Here is a 23,985-nt window from a genome sequence, read left to right on the forward strand (position 1 = left end):
AAAAATAAGCAAGGGAGACATCCAGCTTGAGCGCCTGGCAGCGGAAAGGCACTCACAACCAGGGGAGAGGGGAGCCTGAACTTTTCTCTGCCAGAAGAGAGGGCTCCATACTCAGGCGAAAAGTAAAGTGGAGCTAGAGGAGAGCATTTGCTGGGTTGAGGCTCAGGGAAGAAAAGCTCCTTGCCCTCGCCCTCCCTGCCCACAGAAAGCGCCCTGCTCCCTTCACCCTAGAGGAGACCCCCCTGGCACCATGAACGTCTTCCGCATCCTGGGGGATGTCTCCCACTTGCTGGCCATCATTATTCTCCTGCTGAAGATCCTGAAGTCCAAGTCCTGCGCCGGTGAGTGCTCCCACACCCCAGGGAAGGAGGGGGGCCCTTCCTGGAGGGCAGCTTGACGAAGGGTGCAAGCAAAATGGGTGCTGAAAAGACTAGCAATAGCCCACACAAGCTGGCAGCCCTCCCCACTGGGGTCTTCGAGGGAAGTCATCCTCCTCCTCCTCTGGGAGGTCCCCCTGACAGGAGGAGAGGGCTGTGTTGGAAGGATGTGATGTGGCAAGGTGCACAGCCTTGGGCAGGTGTTGGTCTTGGGGTGGTGAAGCAAATGAGAGGGCAGCAAGGCCAGAGGGAGGTGGAAAATGAGTACAAGAAGCTGTGGTGGCACCAAAACCAACAACCTGGAGGGAGACCTGCTTTAGGTCGGGGGTCCTTCCAGCGGGTGGGCAGGTACCAGAGGCTGTCCTGTCCCTGGGCGAGGAAATCAGGACAGCAGCTTCCTGCAGGAGGATTTTGTTCAGAGTTCATGGTTTCGTCCCCAAGAGACTTTGGGGCTGGGCTGCAGCACCACAGCCATTATCCCAGGTAGAGAAATGGGTGGGTCTGACTGCATCTCCCTGCCAGCGGTGACTAAGCTCCATCAGCATCCCTGGGCTGGTCCCTGATCCTGCAGCTCTTCCCTCATGTGGTAGATGTCACATCACACAACCCCTGGGGAGGCGGGCAGGCACAGGGGGCAAGGGAGGGAAGATGACATTAGGCATTTTGATGACAGTAAGGACTGAATTGGCCAAAGCAGTGAACGTGCCCACTAAGTGCTGGTCCTTACGACCCAAGGCAGGGCTCAGAGGCATCAGCAGGAGCCTGCCCTGTTACTTGGGAGACTCTGGTCAGTCCTGGGATAGGTCTAGAGCTACCATAGCACCTACATGCCACACCTGGCTCACAAAGCAACGCACGTATATACACCACTTCCAAAGAAGGCACAAAGGGAAACCACCATCCTAAGGGTCCTTCCTCCCATCTGCATTACCTCCCTTTTTTCTCCCTGCCATGCAGGTATCTCCGGGAAGAGTCAGATTCTTTTCACCCTCGTCTTCACAACCCGCTATCTGGACCTGTTCACGACCTTCATCTCTGTCTATAACACTGTGATGAAGGTAAGGAGAGGGCAGTGCAGAAGCAGAGGCTCCCCTCAGCTCTCTGGTTTCTTGGGGATGTGACGGTACACAGTCACTAAGTCAGTTTTCCAGCCAGGAAGGGTGGATAAAGATACTTCCTTTGGTGTCACTGGCCCTCCATTGAGAAAAAAAAACAGTGAGTGAGCCAAGTCCGCCACATTTAGTACCAACAAAACCAGAACGAGATGCCACGAATCAGGCCTGGGTGTCCTTGCACAGCAGGAATATTAACAGATGGCTGCCACCAAGCCAACCTCTTCACACAGAGCCCTAGAGGGCTCAAACAAGTGTGATCCTCATGGTAGGGCAATCTTTAGTTGACTGCTGGAGTATCTCCGCAGAAGTCAATCCACAAGCCAGCACAGAAAAAGCATTCACCACTGTCTCGCCCTGTCACGGCCCCACCAGAACCAGATTAACAGATCTTGACTTTGGCAAAGCCGTCCTCTCTTCAAGCCCAGAAGGTGTAATTGCAGGTAAGGTCTTTCTGTCTCCCTTCCCACCCCCAGGTAATTTTTTTGCTATGTGCCTACATCACCATGTACATGATCTACGTGAAATTCCGGAAAACGTTTGACAGCGAGAATGACTCCTTTCGCCTTGAGTTCCTACTAGTCCCTGTCACAGGCCTGTCATTTCTGGAGAACCACAGCTTCACCCCCTTGGAGGTAAGGAAAACCTGAGGCAGGGAAGGGGAGGGGAAGCAGCAGCCTAACACCAGGCAGCAGAGTGAGCAGCACATTGAATAGTTGAAATTTTTAACAGCAAAAGCAGGCAAGAAAGGCAAGGTTGGCAGGCCTTGAAGACTGTACCATCTATAGAGCAGCTCAGCGCTGTCTCCTCTCAGTCCCAGCACAGCAGGCTCATTTTCCCGAACTCCAGCAGCACTACTCATCCTGCTCACACATTGGTGCTCTGCCAAATGAAAAAAGGTTTGGGTCTTAACATGTTAAGAGTTAAATCCAGTTGGTGGCCAGTCATGAGTGGTGTCCCCCAGGGCTCGGTTTTGGGGCCACTCCTGTTTAACATCTTTATTGATGATCTAGACAAGGGGATTGAGTGCACCCTCAGTAAGTTTGCAGATGACACCAAGCTGGGTGGGAGTGTTGATCTGCTCGAGGGTAGGGAGGCTCTGCAGAGAGATCTGGACAGGCTGGAGCGATGGGCTAAGGCCAACTGTATGAGCTTCAATAAGGCCAAATGCCGGGTGCTGCACTTGGGCCACAACAACCCCCAGCAGTGCTACAGGCTTGGGGAGGAGTGGCTGGAGAGCTGCCAGTCAGAGAAGGACCTGGGGGTGTTGATTGACAGCCGGCTGAACATGAGCCAGCAGTGTGCCCAGGTGGCCAAGAAGGCCAATGGCATCCTGGCTTGTATCAGAAATAGCGTGGCCAGCAGGGACAGGGAAGTGATCTTACCCCTGTACTCGGCACTGGTGAGGCCGCACCTCGATTACTGTGTTCAGTTTTGGGCCCCTCACTACAAAAAGGACATTGAATTACTCGGTGTGTCCAGAGAAGGGCAACGAAGCTGGTGAAGGGTCTGGAGCACATGTCGTAGGAGGAGCGGCTGAGGGAACTGGGGTTGTTTAGTCTGGAGAAGAGGAGGCTGAGGGGAGACCTCATCGCCCTCTACAACTACCTGAAAGGAGGTTGCAGAGAGCTGGGGATGAGTCTCTTTAACCAAGTAATAAGCGAAAGAACAAGAGGGAATGGCCTCAAGTTGTGCCAGGGAAGGTTTAGACTGGATATTAGGAAGCCTTTCTTTACAGAACGGGTTGTTAGGCGTTGGAATGGGCTGCCCAGGGAGGTGGTGGAGTCCCCATCCCTGGAGGTGTTTAAGAGTCGGGCCGACATAGCGCTGAGGGATATGGTGTAGTTGGGAACTGTCAGTGTTGGGTTAATGGTTGGACTAGATGATCTTCAAGGTCTTTTCCAACCTAGATGATTCTGTGATTCTGATTCTGTGTATTAACCAGCACCCAGACTCTCCACTGCCTTCATTTTGCATCTCACAGATACTCTGGACCTTCTCCATCTACCTGGAGTCTGTGGCTATCCTTCCTCAGCTTTTCATGATCAGCAAGACGGGGGAAGCAGAGACCATTACAACACACTACCTTTTCTTCCTGGGCCTCTACCGTGCTCTCTACATTGCCAACTGGGTCTGGCGCTACTACACAGAGAATTTCTATGACCAGATCGCTGTAGTTTCTGGGGTAGTACAAACCATCTTCTACTGTGACTTCTTCTATCTCTATGTTACCAAAGGTAGGTAAATAGGTTGGTATAGATCTGAAGGGTTCATTCGGCACTCTTGCAATGTATGGTGGAGCTGCAGCTTGCCACGCATTAATCTTTATGTGAGTTTATTCTTTGCTGTATTTGTGATGCACACTGTCCACCTAAAATCCAATTTAAAAAAATGTATCTCCTGAATGCAAGTTGGGCATCTCTGCTCACAAGGCTCTAGACCTGCATGTGAAACAAAGTATAAATTAAACCAGAGCTAAGCCTGGTTTAACTCCACCTTGGAAAGTAACAATTGCGGTATATTCAATTCTACGTACATTTTGAAAGATTATGAATCACACAGAAAAAACTTTGAGGCAGAAAAAAAATAGCTGTAGGCAGACAATGTACCTGAGAAAGCAAGTGCAGACATATGGAGATATTATTAAGCCTACTTTTTCTTTTGACGGAAAAGATGTAACATTCTCAAGAACTGATTCTGTAGGAAGATAGGCATCTGCATGGACAAGACGGCCCTTTCTGTTTCCCAAAAACAGATGCCCCTTCCACTTCAGCACCATGCTTTGGTAAATGGCTACGTACCAGAGCTAACAAGTGCATCAAGGGCATAAAATCTGGTAGAACATGCTATGGTTTGCTGCGGCTGAAGTACGCTTTAAAACACTTTTCTGTTGAGGAGGATGGAATTTGATAAAGTCTAGCCGGGTGAACAAATATTTTCTTCCTTCTTCACATTCCTGAACTAGTCTGCCAAAAGCAGTAGTGATGGCCCACATTTGATGTTTTGAGGGATGGATATTTGGTAGCTTCATGCAATATACCTGCTGGTAGAGAGGTGACAGGAGCACAGAGCAGGTGGCTGGCCTTGGCAGATTAAGACTTCCTTCTGTCATTAAAACATTTTTGTAGCCAGAAAAGTACTTTGTAAAACCAAGATCAAGGTGTTCCACGTCAATTCCGTTTTTTTTTTTTTTTTTAAATAATTCCCATTTTAGCTTCACTCAATTCATGCGTCCCGTGTCCTTCTGTATTTTGTGAGAAATCCATAGTCTTTGTAGTTGTGGATGGTGGAACAAAAGGGGGAAAAAAAACAACTGCTGGCTTTCAGTCTCACATCGCTAGTGATAGAACTGCAAAATTTAGATGATACAGGAGGCAGAAGAAAAAACATTTGTCCCTGGGACATCAGAGCAGGAAGAGAATTGCTTTTTTTTTTCCTTTACACCAATGTTCTGGATCATGAGAGAGAAAAGGGGTCTGAAGATATGCAAATGCTTTGCAGTCATTTATGAAAACCAGCAATATTATAGCAGGTTGCATCTCTCTTACAAAAAAAAAAAAAATATCACTTTTCAAAACATTTCTAAGACTGAGCTCAGACAAAAGGGCAGCTACGCTGCAAAAAAACCCCAAAGATGTGTTATATAAAGAAATGTATTTAATAAGACTTCAGAGTCTATACCAAAGCATTGCAAAGGGATTTTTATAGAATGCAAGTTCTCTTAATCTTGTTTTCAAAACTAGATGAGCTCCTTTCTGTTTAACACAAGGACCTGAAAGATACTCCGAGGAAGCTTTCAGCTCCCAAAAGCTTTTATTTCACGGAACAGCTGAGGTTGGAAGCAACTAGGGTGACCATCTAATCCACCCCCCTGCTCACAGTAGGGTCACCTAAAGCAGGTTGTTCAAGGTCCTGTCCAGACAGGTTCTGAGTATCTCCAGGATGGAGGCACTGTGCTGCTGTCTGATCATTCTCACTGTAAAAAATTTTTCTTGTTTAAGTGGAATTTCCCATTGCCCCTTGCCCCGTTACTGGGCACCACTAAGCAGTCTGGATCGTCTCCTTTACTCCTCCCATCAGGCATTTATACACAGGGGTAAGACCCCTCTCAGCCTTCTCCAGGCTGAGCAGTCTCAGCTCTCAGCCTGTGCTCCTACACCAGATGCTCTAGACCTTTAACCACCCTCCTGGTCTTTCTGGACTTGCTCCAGCATGTCCCGGTCCCTTGTACTGGGAGCCCAGAGCTCCAGCTGTGGCCTCACCAAGGCTAAGCAGAGGAAGGACCACCTCCCTCAACCTGCCAGCAGTGCAGCTCAGGAGGCTGTTTGGATTCTTTGCCATGAGGGCACATTGGTGGCTTGTGTTCAACTTGGCATCCACCAGCACCAGGGCCTTTTCTGACAAGCCGCTTTCCAGCTGGGCAGCCCCCAGCACATAGTGGTGCATGGTGTTGTTCCACCTCAGGGGCAGGATGCGGCATTTCCCTTTGCTGACCTTCATGAGGTCCCCACCACACCATTTCTCCAGCCTGGCACAGTCCCTCTGCCCGCATCTGGGGTATCAGCCACTTCTCCATCCACCCCATCAAACCCTATGGGCCGCTGGCATTTCCAAGGGGCCTCCCATCCCAGCTTCCAGATCAGGTGAGATGAGGAGAATCAGAGCAGGTCTGACCACAGACTTTATTCAGGCCATATTATTTATTAGAAGGAGGGAGAAAGCACTGGGGATAGAACAGTAGACTCTATCCTACAACACCAAGAAAAAATGGGGTAATAAACAGGGTCCGTGTTTGAGAATAACCGTAAGAGGAAACAAGACCCTTTCCCTTTAGCATAAAGGAAAAGTAAGTTGTGGATTTGCCCCCCCCTTAGAAGAAATTTTGTAGTGGCTGTCTCCCATCAAAGATCATAAATTCTTCCATTCTCAGGCTTTTACCCTTCTTGCTAAATGCTCCTAGATGCTCCTTCCACAATGAACAGGATCCTCTGGAGCTGTCAGCACACTGTCATAACTGAGACAAGCAGTTGTGTTACCTGAAGACAGCACAGCCCTATTCCTACTAGCCTACAACAGCACATGGAGGATACCCGACAAAGTCTATTTGACAGCCTTAATCTCATCGCTGTTTGCAAACCTGGCAACCCACTATCTAGCATTCTAATTAGCAAGTGTTAAAAAAATAAATTGTTGAAACAATGAAACAGTTGAATTCCCCAAAATTCCTTCATTACCTTCTCTTTCTCTCTGCACAGTCCTAAAAGGAAAGAAGCTAAGTCTTCCCATGCCTGTTTGAAGACATTTCTACAGACAACCCAAGAAATTCTGAAGACGAAGCTCTTAAGATCACAGCTTTCCTTTCCTGGCCCTTTTCGACTAACGGATGGCTCAGCTGAGTTTCACTCCATTGCCAGGAAGATGATGAGGCCTGGAAAGCTGATATGCTTTTCATCCATATGAGACTTTCCCTCTTTTTTTTTTATATTTCTTCTTACTTGAATTTGGTGCTAGTAAGTAGTGCTGGCCAATACTGAAGTAGTGCAAATTATTCTCTCCCAGCTCTTCCCAGCATCTACCTCCCAAAACATGCCTCCACCTTGACCCTGAGGCAACACAAGGAGTCTAAGGGAAATTGTCACTACTTTTAGTCCTTCAGTCCTTTAAGAAGTGCCTATAGTAAAGGGAACATGGTTGGATCTAACATATACAAAGGCCACTGACCCATTTCACACATGGCCACATCTGACACAGCAGATGCTACAATGAAAGTTAACTCTGCCTGACCCTCATTCTATTCAGGTCCTGTAACATTCAGGAAAAATACATTCCCTTCTAATGACATCAATCGTCCCGTTCCACAAGTATTCAAACATTCTCCCCATGCACTCATTCAGTGAAAGTTGTTCCTCGTATTTTACAAACGGGGACCATTTCAATTAAAATTCAGTGGGTTGCCAACAAGAGTTTCCAACTCCTTGAATTTGACTCTAAGAACTGGGAAGAACGGGGGCAAAGATGGCTTTACACTGCAAAAATAAAGACAAAGTTCACAATTTATTGACAACAGTGTTTTTATTTATACCTACAAAAGAAAACAAGATGGTATCAAAAGGACAATTTACAAACTAAGAATAGTAACATAGCTCTTAGTATCCTGTGTCTGAACACCACAGATCTATGAATCTCTCAATTCAAGTCTTCATTAATACAACAGGAATGTGTTCAGAGACCAGCAGGTGTGTGGAATAAGATGCTGATCCTACACAAAGCCACTAACCCTTCCATCGTTCAGAGAAGTCCAAACAGTAAATTGCTTCAGGAAGTGGGAGGGGAGGAGACACCCAACTCATTTGACACTCCCACAAACTTTTACAGATTGAAAACAACGCAAACAATACTAGACGCTACTGCTTTATCAACAAGGGCCCTCCAGCTGGTATATGGAACAGAGCAGCAAGCACCAGGTGGGACAGGGCAGCACATGCCATGGTGCATTTATGCATTCAACAGTCTGGTTAACACTCTGAACTGAACTGAGACCCTGGACTTCAGCTGACCTCAATGGCAATAAAGCACTGAAAGACTTGGCATAGATGTTTACATGTGCACAAGTCCCCTCCATAAAGAAGTGAAAGCTACAGCAGACTATAAGGCAGCTTTGGCGGTCCAGAGACCCTTTTAAAGCCAGTCAGTGAGATGTCCTACTCCTATACCCCTCAAACACATTTCTGCATTGAACTCACAAATTAGGAAAAAAAAAAAAAAAAAAAAAGAAGCTCTACACTTGCTTGTGACAGAGGCCAAAGACAAATCAGTCAGTGCCTGGAAAAATGACATGTTTCTGGCTTTCACTTAACACAAGCAAAGGAACTTCCCACCCAAGCTCTGGAACTAGAAGATGGGCCGAGGGAACCAAGGTTCTGGAAGATCTCTCCCTGTTCCCCGTGTCAGCAACCTACCTGTGTACTGCACACAAAAAAATGTGCATTCATCCCCCAAAATTTTGCTCTGGGAAGAAATTAAATTTAAAAAGAAATCATTTCTTCATAAGCAAACTCTTTTCCTGGGCTATAGGAAGTTCCACATTATTACAGAAGTAGTGGGCTGCCTTGTTCATCCACATGCAAGAACGCCAACTGAAAAAAACCCCAAAACCCTGCACTCTCATAATGCAAACATTATGCCTCACAAATCAGGAGATGTATCCATTCTTTTGTCGTATTATCAGATCAAGAGCAGCCAACTCCTGCTATCATCTACTGTCTCTGAACCGTCTGATATTAGAAATAACAAGTCAACAACATGCTTTACTAAAGGGGAAACCCCCTCACACCCACCTTAGCCTGTAAAATAAACAAGTTTTATTTACGTATTTACTAAAATTTCACTCTTCTCTACCATTTTCTAAAATGCTACCTACCTGCGAGAGCTCAGCTCAAAGGGACCAATGGAGCAGGGAAATGCACTCAAAAGCCAGAAAAAGCAATAGTCAGAGCAAGGTACAAAAGAAATAAAGCTTCAGAATCAAGATGCACTAACCAGCTCACCGCTTACCTCATGAAAAGGAGATTCCAGGCAATCTCCTCCTCCTCCTTTCCTCCCCTTGCCCTTCCCCCAGCCCACCTTATTCAAACGTCTTCAATTTAAGTGTGGAAAACTCTGTCACATTTTATTCAGCGTAGCGGCATTCAGAACATTCCCCGTGGCAAAACGTAGTTTGTTCATGAAAGACAAACAAGACACGCTGTTCATCATCTCAGTTGTTTAGTTTCTGGGCTCTCAAATAAGACTTCTCTCAATAAACCCAATAGTAATTTGAGAGCAGAAACTAATTTAAGGATAACCAGGCTCCACATTTGTGATACTGCAGTTTAACAATTGTAGGCAAAGAACTTACTTGGCTAATTATAGCAGCGGTACCTACAGCAACTCTCTGGTTTTCAGGTTATCAAATCCAATATAGGTTTGGTCTCTGACACGGGGTTGTAATCCCAACTTCCCTACTGCAGGGTGTTACAGGTACCAGAAGATGGGACCGCTGCCTCCAGAGCTGCAGAAAACACCAACAATGTACCTGGGGCGTTAATCTGAACACCGCCCAGCTCAGACAAATGAGCAGAGTTTTCCTACAGAAAGTCACCTATGATAGACTACAAGCAATAATAGTGAGCTATTTAAAAAAAAAAATTAAGATTAGGAGAAGTGAGCATTGCTCCCTTGCATTTATTTTAAATGAAGTGCTTTTTGGCTCCCCGAAGTTTCCCACCTCTCTTGATACTTCCTGAAATTAAGTTAACATGTTACAGAATAGAAATTCCTCCCCTCAAAAGTAAGTTTTCACACAAACCTTAGACACCAAGATGATCAAGCTGGGACCTATCTGCCTTATACCCATTTCTTTTAGAGAAAATAAAATTTCCAATTTCCTCAACATGCAAGACAAAAAATAATAAATTTTCCAGTCAACTATATATATCTCTTAAAAAAAAAAAAAAAAGAAAAAAGAAAAAAAAAAGAGGACAGGGTCAGTAATGTGGACTGGGGGCCATTTCTGATGGGCTTGAGGGATCTGAGTGTGAATTCTAAATCTAACCTGCATGAGACATCACAATGGGAAAGAAGAGAAAGAAAAGGTTCCTTTAAATGCAAGAGGTCTACACTGGTCACCATCAGGCGAGAGTGGTCTCATTTGCGTGAGGGGGGAGGGGGTGGGGGAGGGGGCGGGTACTGGTAGGTGGCAGTCTGTCCCATATAGCCCATCACATTAGTGGCAGGGGGCTGCGGAAACTGTTGTGACATGAGCGGCTGTGGCTGCTGGCCCGAGCGCCCCACCATCCCTGCATACTGCTGTTGGGTAGTGCTCTGTGAGGTTCTCCCAGCGGTGGCAGCTGTGGTGCTGGCACCATAGCCACTAGCACTGTACTCTGCAGTGCCATAGCCACTCGTGCCATAGGCAGCTGCTCCATAGCTCCCTTGAGTGTAACCATACTGGCTCTGTGCTGCCCCAAAAGCAGAATTTGGGCTCCCGTAGGCACTGCCATAGGTCTTGTTGGCTCCGTTGGCATAACTGTCACCACGCTCACGGTCTCTGAAGCCACCCGAGTCTCTCCGGCCCTCTTTCACTCCCCGGAGCCTCCTGTCACACTCTTCCTGGTACATCAGGTTAGGGTTGTTTACTGAACTGCTCGTTCGGTAACGAGAACGACCTCCTGGCGATGGATATATTAAGATTTAGTACCGTGAACAAGTCTTAAGCAATGAACTCTGGTCCAATTACACCACCCTTTCTCCCCCTTCTACATCCACAATTTTGCCCACAAGCAGCAAGTTCTTTTGACTGACTGTAACTCCCCTGCACAGCTGTGCATAAATCTCTCCATTTTTTTCAAGGTGTAAATACAAAGTTCATAAAGGGTTCTTAATGCATGTGCTTGAAGACAAAGAAACAGAAGAAATTCAGGACTAGCTTGGAAATATAAGGAAACTTATTATTCCTTCAGGGAATGGGAGGAAAAATAGTTTCAGTCCCTGAAGGTAAAGTCAGTGTACCCCTTTACTGATTTCAATTTTGCACATGCACGCACACGCATCCTGTTGCCTTTGCTTAAGAAGCAGCTGCGAGGGATTAATTAATTCAAGCGAAATTAGCTCTGTGAGGACCTTACCAGGAGAGAAAAAAAAATATCTACAGCCAAGGTAAAACAGCAAACTACCTCTCTGTCGGACAGAAATACTCCACCTACATAACACGTTGAGACCTTGGGTACAAAACACCTTTATTATTAATCTGTCTGTTACCTTACACTTGTACTTACTACTTCCCTACCCTCTTTTAATCTTCCCTCCCTCAAAATAGCCCTTTTCCCATGTGCTTTTACCTCCACCACCACCTCCTCCTCCTCTGTGGTCCACAAGCTGCATCAGTTTTGGATTGATGGCTTGATTGGCTTCTTCCAACACTTTGATAAGCTCCCTGGCTTGTTTCAGGTTTCCTGGTGTGAAGAAGGTGTAGGCAGTACCTTTGTTGGTACTACGTGCGGTACGGCCAATACGGTGCACATAATCTTCAGAGCTGTTCGGATAGTCGTAGTTTATCACAAATTTAACATCTTCCACGTCTTGTGAAGTGCCCAGGTGCGAAGCACAGTGAAGGGGTAGGGTTGAGGAAAGGGGAGAAGAAGAGAGGACGTGCCAACGAAAGGTGGGGAGCACGAATGCAGGTGACAGTAATAAGAAAAAAAAATACAAAGTTAGTAATTGCATGGAATAAATACAAGACAGACTCATCCCAAAAGAGTAGAAGACTCAAATGTAAGATCATCAGGAACAAAGATCAGTGTCCTGAAAAACAGTGGTAATTTTAAAGCAGTTTTGCCCTGCACTCAAATTCGTCCTCCCCGGAATGCACTTCTCTGTCTTCCTGTGTCAAAGACACTGATGCTTGTGAATAAGCTAATTTAATTTTGTACTTTGTTTTTTTTTAAAAAAAAAAAACACAATCTGGAAAGTGAAAATGCCACCATCAGACAGAGCAAACTGGGGCGGAGGAAGGGCAGAACGGCCACGGTAAAGCTTTTACTCTGTTGGGAGAAGTCTAACAAATAATAACGGTAATGAGATCACTTACCTTCCACTTGGTAACATGAAATATAAGGCAATCTTAAAAATATTTACTTTTATAGTCCTAATAAAATACAGTGAACTACCTTCCCTAGCCTAAAGCTTAAGACACTCCAATTACATTAGTATTATTCAGCCAACTCCTTAAAAATTATTCAGACCTAGCACATCTTAACTCAGCTTTGTAGTTATCACCAGAATGCATTGCACTAACATTTCACCATGCTGTTCCATCCAGTTCTGGCGAGCTTTCCTAATCTGGACAATCCTGAATTCCATTAGTGATTCCCTACTTCCTACAGTGTCAGATGGAAGCAGGAAATGAAATGATCAAAATTGCTTTGAATGCGAAATATTAAAATTTAGATCAGAACTGCATGCCTTATGGGAAGACAGGCTTTGTAAACTTATGGGACAGGAACAAAGTAAATGTTAGTGTAACGCTTCAGTGAAAGCACCTCAAGTTTCAAAAGCACCTATTTACTATAGTATACAGTATTTTTAAAAGGCATGGTATTGCCCTAACAGCTCATAAAAAAAAAATTAAAAATCTGCATTTTAAGAAGAATATTCTGAAAATATCCAAGATAAAACACAGATTTTTGTGATTTCCTTTTTTTCGTTTTTTGTTTTTTTTTTTAAAGAGAGAAACATTCTCTGTTTTGTTACCAGACCGATGCACACTCCCTCCTCCTGTGGGAAACCGCTGCAGCCGATCCCGTCTCTTTGCCTTTTATTTTTGGCGGCCTCCTTTCGAAAACTCCGCCCTCTGACACGGGACCACTGGAGCGCGGGGAGCATGCATCAAGGGTCCATGGCAGCGAGAAGTCCCCACACACGCTCGCTCTGTGAACTGGCTTAGACGCTTCTCTGTAGCCCCATTTGGTTGTGAAGCGCCGGAGAACCTGGGTTCAGGTAAGTTTCAGGTCCTCCAACGCTTTTTGTCCCCTATTTGGGGTTCTTAGGGGCAATTGTCAAAAAAATGAAGATACAAAAATTACATCCAAAGGGTCAGACTGCATCTATTGCCCAGACTGCATCAATTTCAAAGGGGTTGTAGGAAAAATAAAAACAAGAGGGTTGTAGTGACAAGAGGGGGACTTTATGTCTGTTTCTTATTACAGCAAAGAGGGGGCTCCTCAGTCTTTGCTGACTCCAAAGTCCTGAATCACACCAAAAAAAGGGAGTGAGAAGGCAGGTTTCACAGGGGGCTGCGCGAGTCTCCAGCTAGGGTCCTTGATGCAACAGTTTTTTTAAAAAGGGAAAGTGAAGTAAAGAGAGGAGTACGTATGACAGATTGCATCTTCACAGCCAGAGTGTAACTAGTCTGACAAGCTGCAGGCTACATGATCCTCAGCCAGTCCCGTTTCACACATTCATCAGTAGCAAAGTGACTTGAATTACCACAGAGGATACAAGGACGTGCTTTCCCGGCAGAAAGCACAGGGAATTGTAGCTACCAATGCAGACAGAACTGACTTGACTGGGGAGGAGCAGGAAGAATGGGAAGGCAGGAAGAGGAAAATGCAAGGGTGTTTTCCAGACTAGAAAGTGGTCCTGGTAGAGCACGCAGCTCGCTGAAGAAAAGACCAGAGCAAGTACAAGACTCGGCTTCTCCAGTCTAGCATGCTCCAAAGCATTTGCGCACACTCACAATCTTCCTGCGCTTTTCGAAGATAATGTAGCAGGATCAAGAATTGAAACTGTGTTATCATTTTTGACAGCTACCTGGGAAACATTCCCTTTGTCAGACCATCGGAATGCCCTATGGCACAGACAGTCTCCAATTATTAATCAGGAGAGAGATAAACTAGCAAACATGCTAGTCTAGAGAGCTGTTTAGACCATCAATGTAGATGTGCCCCCACCCCTGCACTGAGAATGATCTGCAGCTGATATCAAAGCTTCTGTTAAAGAAAACAAAACAAAACAAATTCAATGTTTTTAGTTTAATAGACTGAACAAAAAATAAAGTTTAAAAAAAAAAAAAAATCAGTGCAGAGAGAGGACCTCACTCCAGGGAATTATCACAAAGAAGTCATTATGGGACTCAGAACTTACCTGGAAGAAGCTTTTTTGAAACCAATGTTCCATTAGGAAGAGGGAAAGCCCTGGTGACTCAGCCAAAAGGCGCGCGCCCCTGTTTTATGTTATTTAGGTAGAAGCCTTCACTTTCCAGGATCTTGGAGGAAGTCGTCCAGAAGTTTGCCAGTTAAGTGACTTATTTTAAGAAGCAGCAAACTCAGGGCCCCAAAACAAGCAGAGATGTTGTTCAGTAACAAGAAACAGACTCTGGTACCTTTCCCCCTTAGCTCAGGTGAAGTGGAGGATGGGAAGTGGGGACACTGTTTTCTGAAGTGTTATCCAATTGAGTAGTTTTGGGGGCAGTGTTTTTTTTTGCGGGGGGTGAGGCTGTTTTAAATGTCTAGGCAAGATGCACAAAGAAGCTACCAGCACATAGCAAGCCTGTTTAAAAAATGCTGCTACAGAAAGCAGCTCTTTCATACAAACTGGTTTCAGGCCTCAGTCCCTTCTCCCAACAGGCCCAAGTTCTAACTGCACAGGTCCAGACATGACCCTAGAGGGCAGAGACTGAAGTCCACATAAACACCTCTCTCAGGAAGTGTTGGACGTTTTTTGAGGGGGGAGGGGAAGGAGGGGTGAAGGTTGTGTGAACAAAGTCTAGTAATGGTCTGCCTGTATTAAAGTGACCATATGATGCACAGCACAGCCACCCTTCCAGCACATGAACAAAAAGAGAGCTCAGGTAACTGAGATATTTAACAGAGACTTCTCTGAGCTTATCTGCACTGATTTGCAGTAGTTTTGTCTAAAATTTACTACAATGAGATATCGACCCCCAAGTAGTTTATCTTCTACCAAACTCAGGGAGGGTAGAGTATTCAATGTCTGTTACTGAACTCAGAGCACTTCAGAAGCCATCCTCCTCTTCTAGAGTGGGCACACTAGGACTGTGCTTAGCACGCAGTGTTTCACAATACAGATATGCTTATTAAAAAAGGGGGCACAACTGATGCATCCAGACAGATCATTTTCATACCACCAGAATAGAGCTGTGCAATTTTGATTCAATTACACATTTGGGTAACATGGTGTTAAAGGCCATATATAATCTCAGTGGTCCTGCCTAGAAGGAACACAGAGGAGGGAAGGTTACATGTCAAGACCAAAGATCTGGAGCAGTGCTTTCTCAGATGTGAATACATCTGTGGGGTAAACATGCGTGTACACTGGGGTTGGTATGTTCAAATCTGTGGTGTGTCATACAGGGAGAATATTAGCTATTTGCTGTTGAAATGCTCTCCCACAACTTCCTACTTGAACTTTATCTGACACGCTCTGAACTGAGAGCAATCCATCCCTATCATCCAGCAACAAAAGCTGGATTTGGGGAAGAAGTGAGTGTGGTGGAAGGGTTGGGTTGCATAATTGGACGTCTCTTCTCCCTCTTGGCGATCGATTGGTCATGCCTAGGCCTTGCTGCAGACCAAAGCCTGTTCATTAGGAGCAGGAAGAGACTTTGAATATGAAAGAAAAAAAAAAGATTAATGTTAAAAAACGTATTTCACATGTGGGGGAAAATCACGCTTTGAATTTTTTTTTTTTTTTTAAAAAGAAAACATATTTCAGTCCAAAGAAGAAAAATATGCAGCAGTAGGCAAGAGTGGTCTATGTGTACAAACCTAGCCCACGAGATGCAACGTCGGTAGCAATGAGGATAGGAGCCTTTCCAGAACGAAACTCTGTAAAACAAAGCATGCTATGAAGTAAGATTTTTCAAAAAGATAGTTACCTGAACTTGATTTACACTAAATGCTCATTTTTCAGAATCTAGGTAAGTTGGGTCAATTTCAGAAACCCCAGCAAGCCGGGATATAATGTGTCAATTATTTTTCAAAATCCAGCTCTCTGGGTTAAGCAATTTTCCCCATTGTGTTTTTGTCAAAAAGAAAAAAAAAAAAAAAAGGCTAATACAAGTACTGAAATTAACAGTACAAAGGCAAAGGAAGTTCTTTTGAAATGTATCTATTGGGTATAGAGACAAAAAAAAAAAAGGAGGCTGGAGAAAAGCATGTCTCGGTAAATTATGTACAGTAGCCCGAGTTAATTCTCCTCTCAGTGATGGACTCACCATTAAGCACCCAATCTCTTTCTGGCTGACTCTTGTCTCCATGGATACACATAGCTGGCCAACTGCCAAACAGAGATGCACATTAGTATAGACAGAAAGTACATACATTAAAGGCAACAGGGAGCTTTACTGGCATTTTGGTAAAAAGGCAAAAAATAAAAAACTTCAGAAGTATTTTTTATTCCCTGTCCTCCTCTGGCCTGCATCTACCTAGCATGCATACTGGTTTGTTTCTTGCATATTAAACTCACTGCCCACATAACCAAATCTAAGCCAAATCCCATTTGCTATACTGATACAGTCCCAATCAGCATATCAATATTCCGATACACTAAAAGCTGCACATCTTACAAATAGCCTCTCTTGCACTAATGCTTTGGTGGAGTGGAATCTTCTGGGAAACCAAGACTGAATGCAGCCGAGAAAAGAATGGACAAGTTGTTCCTGACAATAGCATCATGAGCATTTAAACCTTACTGCTTTTGATTACAATTTCTGTTTCCCATTAGAAACAAGGGGAAGCTAATCACCCATCTCTGCGCATCCTTCGAGTGAGATCATCACATCGCCTCTTTGTCTCCACAAAGATGATAGTCTTGTTTTCCTTCTCTGCCATGATTTCTTCCATCAGTTGTATCAGTCTAAAAATAGACATGAGATCTAAGATGTATATCCGCATATAAAAGAATATAGGAGCACTCCCTCAACTTACATTGAGAACATATACAACATGCATCCACATAATAAGTCAGCATCATTTACACAGAATTTAGGTCTGTTGTATAACAGTATGGCTAGAACATACACAATAGAGGAGTTAATTACAGGACTTATTTTGTTAACACTAAAAGGTTAAATAATATTACAAGTCACTTCACTATTCAGAATTCATATTTGGCTTACAAAGCAATGTAGATTTTTAAGTACAACCAAAAAAGTGAGATGGCAGGAAAACCAGCTTACTTATGGTCTTTCTCGCTTTCCATGCATACATCCACTATCTGCAGGATATTGTGGTTGGCACTCAGCTCCAAGTTTCCCACATTGATCTGAACATAGTCCTGCAGGAAGTCCTCGGCAAGCTGGCGTACTTCTTTTGGCCAGGTGGCACTCCACATCAGAGTCTGTCTGTCAGGCTAAGGAAAAAGGGAAAACGGATTTATTTAAGGTACTGGGCTTCAAACGGGAAACCAAAGGAGACTGTCATTTTACAAGGTTCACGCACCCTTATCTGGTCAACAATTTTACGAATTTGGGGTTCAAACCCCATGTCCAACATCCTGTCTGCTTCATCCAGCACTAGGTACGTACACCGACGAAGGTTGGTCTTTCCTGCCTCAAGGAAGTCAATCAAACGACCTGGTGTAGCAATGCAGATCTCCACACCTTCAAAACAGAATAAGGAAAAAAGAGTAAGGCTCTTCATTTGAATGTCAATTGGTATTTTTAGTCAGAATGAATCACCTTCCAGAGCAAGATTGTTTAAAAAAAAAGCACCACCCTCATTCGTACCCAAGATTGAGTCATTTCAGTAGAAGCCCTAGTTTCTTTTAGGTTTTTTTTTTCCATTCTGAAATTACTGTTACAGTGCCATTAGAATAATAAATGCAATACAGAAGCTAAAAGCTTACTGCCAGAAAACACTAGTGAAGAGCTGTCCAAAAATCAGAAGCAAAACAAGCTTCTACTAAAGCCTGACCCACCTTCATCCAGAATTATGTGGTCTAGAGAGCTCTAGAAAAGTAAGAGTGAACTCCAGCTAAATTCCCCATGTTAATCAAACATGAAGTGCTCCTCTTGCTGTACAGGTCAAATTACTTCCACCTTTTTTTTTAATATATAAAGCCAAAGCATCAGCTTTAATACTGAGTAATTATGCACCACTAGTGACAGACAGCAATCCTGCCTGTATTTGTTAGCACAAAAATGGAATTCAAATATTCATAAACTAGTATCAGGTATGGCAATTTATACACTACTTAAAAGGGGGGACTGGTTTCCACTGATTCCCAAATCTTACAGGCGAGTCCTTCAGTGTCATTGAAATGTCCATGGCAGGTAAGTTTAGGGAAGCAGGGGGGTAAAAAAGAGCAAAAACCCAACAGCTTTCTTGATACTGCTCTTACAGATGCACAGTATTTTGTGGCAACCCAGATCTTTTTATCTGTGTCAACCTGGACTCCCCAGAGCTGACAAAGCTGGGCATACTTCTAGTTTCTATAAAGCTCATGCAGGAATTACATTTCTAATGGAGTCATCGGTCTGCCAGGGAGACTGAATAAACTGCAATCTCTGTTAATGATGTATTCCTCCAAAGTAAATACATTAAATACCCCAAAGATCACAACTGAGAAAAAAAAGGAAAAAGAAAATATGTTTTCTGGACGCTTATCTATTCAACAATCTTTGCTGCAGAAAACACTAAGCAATCATCCAAAGCCAGTTAACATCTGAAAGGACTGAAAGCACTGAACCTGCCCACATTCTCCAACCAAAGGGTTTTCTTCATAAGCAGAACACCTACAGCACTCCAGAAAGGTGTGCAAAAACCCACCAAGCTAAGCTGATCCTCCCAAGGAGGATCCTTTGACTCTCCCACTGAAGATGCTACTTTTGAATTGGAATGCACTACCATTTTCTTGAACAAAGCTATCCTACAGCCTCCTACCATCCATGCTTTTATCCCATTACTGCAGTTTTCAATAATGACTCTGCAAACTGCAGCGGTAAGTAAAATTTTCTGATTTCTTGAGTAGATCTGTATATCTAATCTTACCTTGATAATACTTCTTACATCTTTTCACATAATTCTATTACATTTTTTTCATTTAGTGAAGATGAAAGCCAGCAGCACATTCCTGCATTTGAAGTAGTATCTAACTAGCCCTTGTAATGAAGGTTAGGTCACTTGAGCTAACTCTGTTACAGTGGCTGCTGCAGAACTGTGGTTCCTCATCATTCCCAACTCCAGCTCCTTGCTATGTACAGAAAGGCAGTTACAGAATGGTATGGGGTACATGAATGGAAATAGAGCTTAGTGCTTAAGAACAATAATAAACTCAAACCCCACTGTCTAGAAGTTTCTATACATTCAGAAATTAAGTATGATTATTTGAACAAGCTTAGGCAGAAAACTTGAAATTTGGCTTAAGAAAAATCATTCTTTAAACTTGCTGCTACTGCAGTTCCTGAAAATAACCTGTTCTCTGTTAAGTTTCCTTTTCCCCTTCCTACATCCTGATGATCTTCACAAGTGGGAAGTTCAAACAGAAAATAGAAAGGAAATCTAATATCCAAATAAGTTGCTATACAACAGAGACCTACCTCATGAACTATCATTGTAACTGGAGAAAGAAATAGCTCCTCATTCACGCACACCGCCTTCCAAACAGGTTTTAAGCAGATCACTTTATTCTGACAGACACTTTACAATACCACCTCCTCCAGAAACTGCTAACACCCATTTTAAAGTTACCTCTTTCTAGATCTCTGATCTGGGGACCTTTGGGTGCTCCTCCATATATGCAGGTACTCTTCAGTCTTGAACATTTGCCATAATCATCAGCCACCTGCTGTACTTGCTGGGCCAACTCTCTAGTAGGTGCTAGAACCAGACACTGCAGAAGGAATCAATTCAGGATAGCCAAGCTGCATACACATCCCTAACTTAAGGGCTTCGCACAGACACCATAAGCAAAGTTGGACCATCTGCTCTTTATTAGCTAAAACATTTAAGTATCTTTAGACTACGTCAGCAATTGCACAGAATTTCAACTGAGTGGGATGTTCACATAGTGATAGTAAACATTTCTGTACTTACTATTCTGATATACCAATTAAATAAAGTACACATCTCATTAATGATGCCATGCCTTACACACAAAAAGGAAGAGAATCAACAAGCACTCACAATTGGGCCATCCCCTCTCTCCAAATACGGTTGGTGGTTGATGTGAACAATTGCAGGCAACAAGTACTAAAACAGAAGAACTTTAAGTCAAGACACAGGAATTCAATATTCAATGCCAATGACCTCCTGCCATGACAACTGGATCATGGCAAGAGCCCATTTAGCCAAACAATCTTCAAGAAGCCAACACCTGACAGCAAGAAACCTTGGCTATATAAAGATCAGGATTCTGCAGAAACAGATACTTGCACTTACCCAACAAAATAGAAGATTTTCAGAGCTGCTGACCAACCATATCTGCTTTGACATTAGCACAAAATAGAGTTGCTCAGCACCTCTGAAAGGCTCATTGAAATTTAAATTTGCAGTCTAAATTAGTAGAATTGAGCAATCCCGACCCTACTCAATGCTTTTCATAAAGGATAAAATTCCTTCTTAACCACTGCAGATAAAACTAACATACACCTTGAAGACTCAACCATTTTTTAACTTGCATAGTTAATAAAACAAATATGCTAAAGAGCACAGACTGTTTTTTAAACGACAATGTAAGCATAGACCAAAGAGAAGTGACTAAGCATACAAAAAGAAAGACACACACAAAATACATGCCTGTGAATAAGACAGGCTAGTTTAGCTGAAACTTCTCACCCATGACGCAATAAAGCACATGTAATCATCTCACTTTATGCTTGTAGAACTGACAAGCCAAAAACTAACAAGCAGCTGAGAGTAATTTCTGCAAAGCGACTAGGAAAACTAAACAAATAAATAAAAGGCAAGAATACATACTGCTAGCGTCTTCCCAGAGCCAGTCTGTGCAATGCCCACCATATCACGACCACTGAGGGCTAGCGGAAAACCTTGGCACTGAATTGGAGTGGGTTCTGTGAAGTTCTGGTCCATCAAGGCATCCATCACATACTCTAAGAATTTAAGAAAAGAAAAAATTTCTTAAAGGATAACTGAGGCTCCAGAACAGGCCTAAACAGTTACTGCTTTTGAGTAATCCTCATTATCTTAACGAACAGCAAAATACTTACGGGGAAAACTACACTGGTGGAAGGCAAACACAGGCTTGGGGCAGCCCTCCATTCCTCGAATTGTTATCTCTTTCTTTCTTCGCAATTCTTCAACTTCATACTATTCACATAAAAAAAAAAAAAAAAAGCAAAGACAAATGCTGAATGTCAGCAAGGACTTAAAGTGCGTGTTTCTAACTATTAACTCGCTTCACACCTCTATATAACAGCTTCGTTAGATAACTGAATTGAAACAGAGATATAAAAAGGACCGCTTTCCTCAAGATTTTATTTTAAGATTGAGCTACCACATAGCTTCTCCAGTATTCAGACATATGAGCTCTCTATGTAGTCTAGAAGGACTAATGTCTCTCTCTTCTTCCAACCAGTCCTTTTTAATGAAAAAGTGTATTAATATAATATTTTTAAGACCTATACCCTTTTTCCAGAGGCCAGGAATGACCAACGGCTTCAAAAGTGATTAGAAACAGAAGATCAGGTAAGAAACATGTTTTATGTGCCAGTGCTAAGAGCTGAACAAAATAAACAGGCCCTAATACACTAGGAACAAGCAGAGGGCAGGGCAGGGCAGTCCCCCTCCTTCAATTAACACATTCCAGAGGTGGCTAAATACAGAGCTCTTGCTGGACAACTTGCAAGTCAGCAATGTTGCCTGGAATCTTTTCGGAACCAGCACTTCTTTTCTTCATGAAAGAAGCCCAGGCAACGTCATAATGATACCCTAAGATCTCATAATTCTTTTTAATGACGGAACGTCTTAAAATACTTCTGAAATGTGTATCCACATAAGCATAATTTTAGGATTAGAAAGTGTTTAATCTTTGTCTAGGTTATCTTACAAGTCCAACTGCACTTTGCAACATGCTTCCACCATTCATGATCTTATTCTCACTCTCATTAAAAATCAACAGAAAGATACACATCAATACCAAATACACACTTAATCCAAAGCAACAAATTTACTATTTGTGAGAATCTCTTGAGCTTGAATGAAAAGGTAAAAAAAGAAAACACCTTGTGGGAAAAATATGAAAATCCTTTTAGTTAGCGAAGGCAAAGACAGCTACAGCAGCTAACACTAACTGTGGTTCAGCAGTTCAAGTTGTTGTATCTTTAAAAAGCCAGTGCCTCTTTCAACTCCTTTATGCCATTTAAATATCTCATGAATATTTCACAAATAGTTGTAAGTCTATGTAATTAGATAAGAACATTTTGTTTGTTTGTTTCCTCATGTTAAGAATGAAATCTCTTATTTCTAAATATAAGACATTAAAGAGGGGAAAAAAAGACTAGACTCAAGTTGGGTGGGAAGGTGAGACTGTGTTTACTTTGTGGATACAGTAAAGTATTGCATCCAGTTTTGAGCCCCCAGTGTAAGAAAGACATTGTTTTAACAGAGCATGCCCAGTTTTGGGAGGAAAGCTAGATAGAGGCTGAAGTACAGGCTGCACGAAGACTGGGAGTGCTGGATTTGTTTAGCTTGGGAAAGAGAGGATTAACAGGGGAATTTAACTGCTACTTTCAACTACCCGATGGGTCACTATAGAGAAGATGTTTCAAATAATTATTGGGGGGGGAGGGGAAATACCATAAGAAACATTAAGCCTTGGGACAGCCACCTAGAGAGGATATAAACTCTCCCCATCCCTGGGGATATTCAATCTCAAAAGGACAAGGTGCTAAGCAACCTGCTATAGTTTTGTAGTTAGCCCTGCTCTGAGCAGAGGATTAAACTAGAGGTCTCCCACGGCCTCTTTCAGCCTTAATTATTATTACGATAAAATATAACTTTCAAACATTTCTCATGTATTTCTGGTCCTCTTACTTCATTATTTTAGGTTCTTTCAGGGCCTCCCCAGTACTGCAACTCTCAAGTTCTCTAAGTCTTATCTACACTGACAATAGCTAGACCATACAAACATTGTGATGATGAAATATAAACAACCAAATATACAGTATCTCATATAAAAACAGCTAAGAGCAGAAGCATCACCTCTGTTAAATACTGAAGGCAATTACACCTGTGGTACCCTGTAGAGCACACAAATATCAAACAAGCTTAATGAAGAGACAGTTCTATTACACACTGTCCCAGACCTCCTAGAACAAGTTTTTTCACTTGTGACATTTTCTGTTGTAGGCAAAATGGAACAGAGAGAATCTGAAAACTTACTGGAGTAAGCCTGGCCACTTCCGGATGTTCCACGTAAAAATTCTTTTCAAACTTGGGCAGTTCATTTAAATCCCATTTTTTCTTACGTAAACGTTCCCCTGGATTACCAAATTTCTTTGGAGGAAGAGGACCTCCACGACTTGCTCCAAACCTAGGAATGTTAGTTATTATAAAAAAAGAGCATTTGATTACTCTGGAATTTGCAAGTTTGCAAGTATTTTCCACCCTCTTTTTCCCCAGTTGACACATGAGCACAACATTCTACCGGAAGTCACATGCCTACAGTCACTATGATCGCATACAACTTCTTGAAATGACATAAGCCTGCTTTAAGTTATAACCCAAAACCATCTTAAAAGTTTCTTTCCATTACAGCCATCTGTAAGTCACTGCCTTAAAGCTCCTGTCTCTACGTTTCTACCTCAAGGTTCCCTCCTCGGGACAACACTATGGGTAAGCTATAGCACTTGCCTTTTCTTGAAATTGACAGTGCACTTAAAACATGGTTAGATGAAAGGGATGAGAAAAATCTCTAACTGTAAGTTCCCTGTATCTCTCTCAAGGTTAGTTTTACACAAAAATAGCTACTTCTCTGTC

The 23,985-nt window shown here is 43.1% G+C and overlaps 2 protein-coding genes across 2 annotated transcripts in view; one reads left to right on the forward strand and one right to left on the reverse strand.

The window, feature by feature from the left end:
- Positions 1-7,542, forward strand: KDELR3 (KDEL endoplasmic reticulum protein retention receptor 3). The gene is made up of 5 exons (XM_074826658.1): positions 1-341; positions 1,335-1,435; positions 1,966-2,124; positions 3,474-3,726; positions 6,745-7,542. Exons 1-5 carry the CDS (start codon positions 251-253, stop codon positions 6,783-6,785), a joined length of 645 nt encoding a protein of 214 aa, XP_074682759.1. The 5' UTR covers positions 1-250; the 3' UTR covers positions 6,786-7,542.
- The window catches only part of DDX17 (DEAD-box helicase 17), a 20,711-nt gene continuing 4,268 nt past the window's right edge, over positions 7,543-23,985 (reverse strand). Inside the window, exons 2-13 of the mRNA XM_074826651.1 lie at positions 23,389-23,539; positions 21,216-21,315; positions 20,965-21,098; positions 20,173-20,238; positions 19,738-19,879; positions 17,488-17,648; positions 17,226-17,398; positions 16,793-16,903; positions 16,263-16,324; positions 15,814-15,873; positions 11,368-11,607; positions 7,543-10,698 (exon numbers count right to left, since the gene is read on the reverse strand). Of these exons, the coding sequence (XP_074682752.1) occupies positions 10,175-10,698; positions 11,368-11,607; positions 15,814-15,873; positions 16,263-16,324; positions 16,793-16,903; positions 17,226-17,398; positions 17,488-17,648; positions 19,738-19,879; positions 20,173-20,238; positions 20,965-21,098; positions 21,216-21,315; positions 23,389-23,539 (1,924 nt within the window). The 3' untranslated portion in view covers positions 7,543-10,174. The remainder of the gene's footprint in view (positions 10,699-11,367; positions 11,608-15,813; positions 15,874-16,262; positions 16,325-16,792; positions 16,904-17,225; positions 17,399-17,487; positions 17,649-19,737; positions 19,880-20,172; positions 20,239-20,964; positions 21,099-21,215; positions 21,316-23,388; positions 23,540-23,985) is intronic.

The sequence above is a fragment of the Strix aluco genome, chromosome 5 (assembly GCF_031877795.1).
Source record: "Strix aluco isolate bStrAlu1 chromosome 5, bStrAlu1.hap1, whole genome shotgun sequence".
Lineage (NCBI taxonomy): Eukaryota > Metazoa > Chordata > Aves > Strigiformes > Strigidae > Strix > Strix aluco.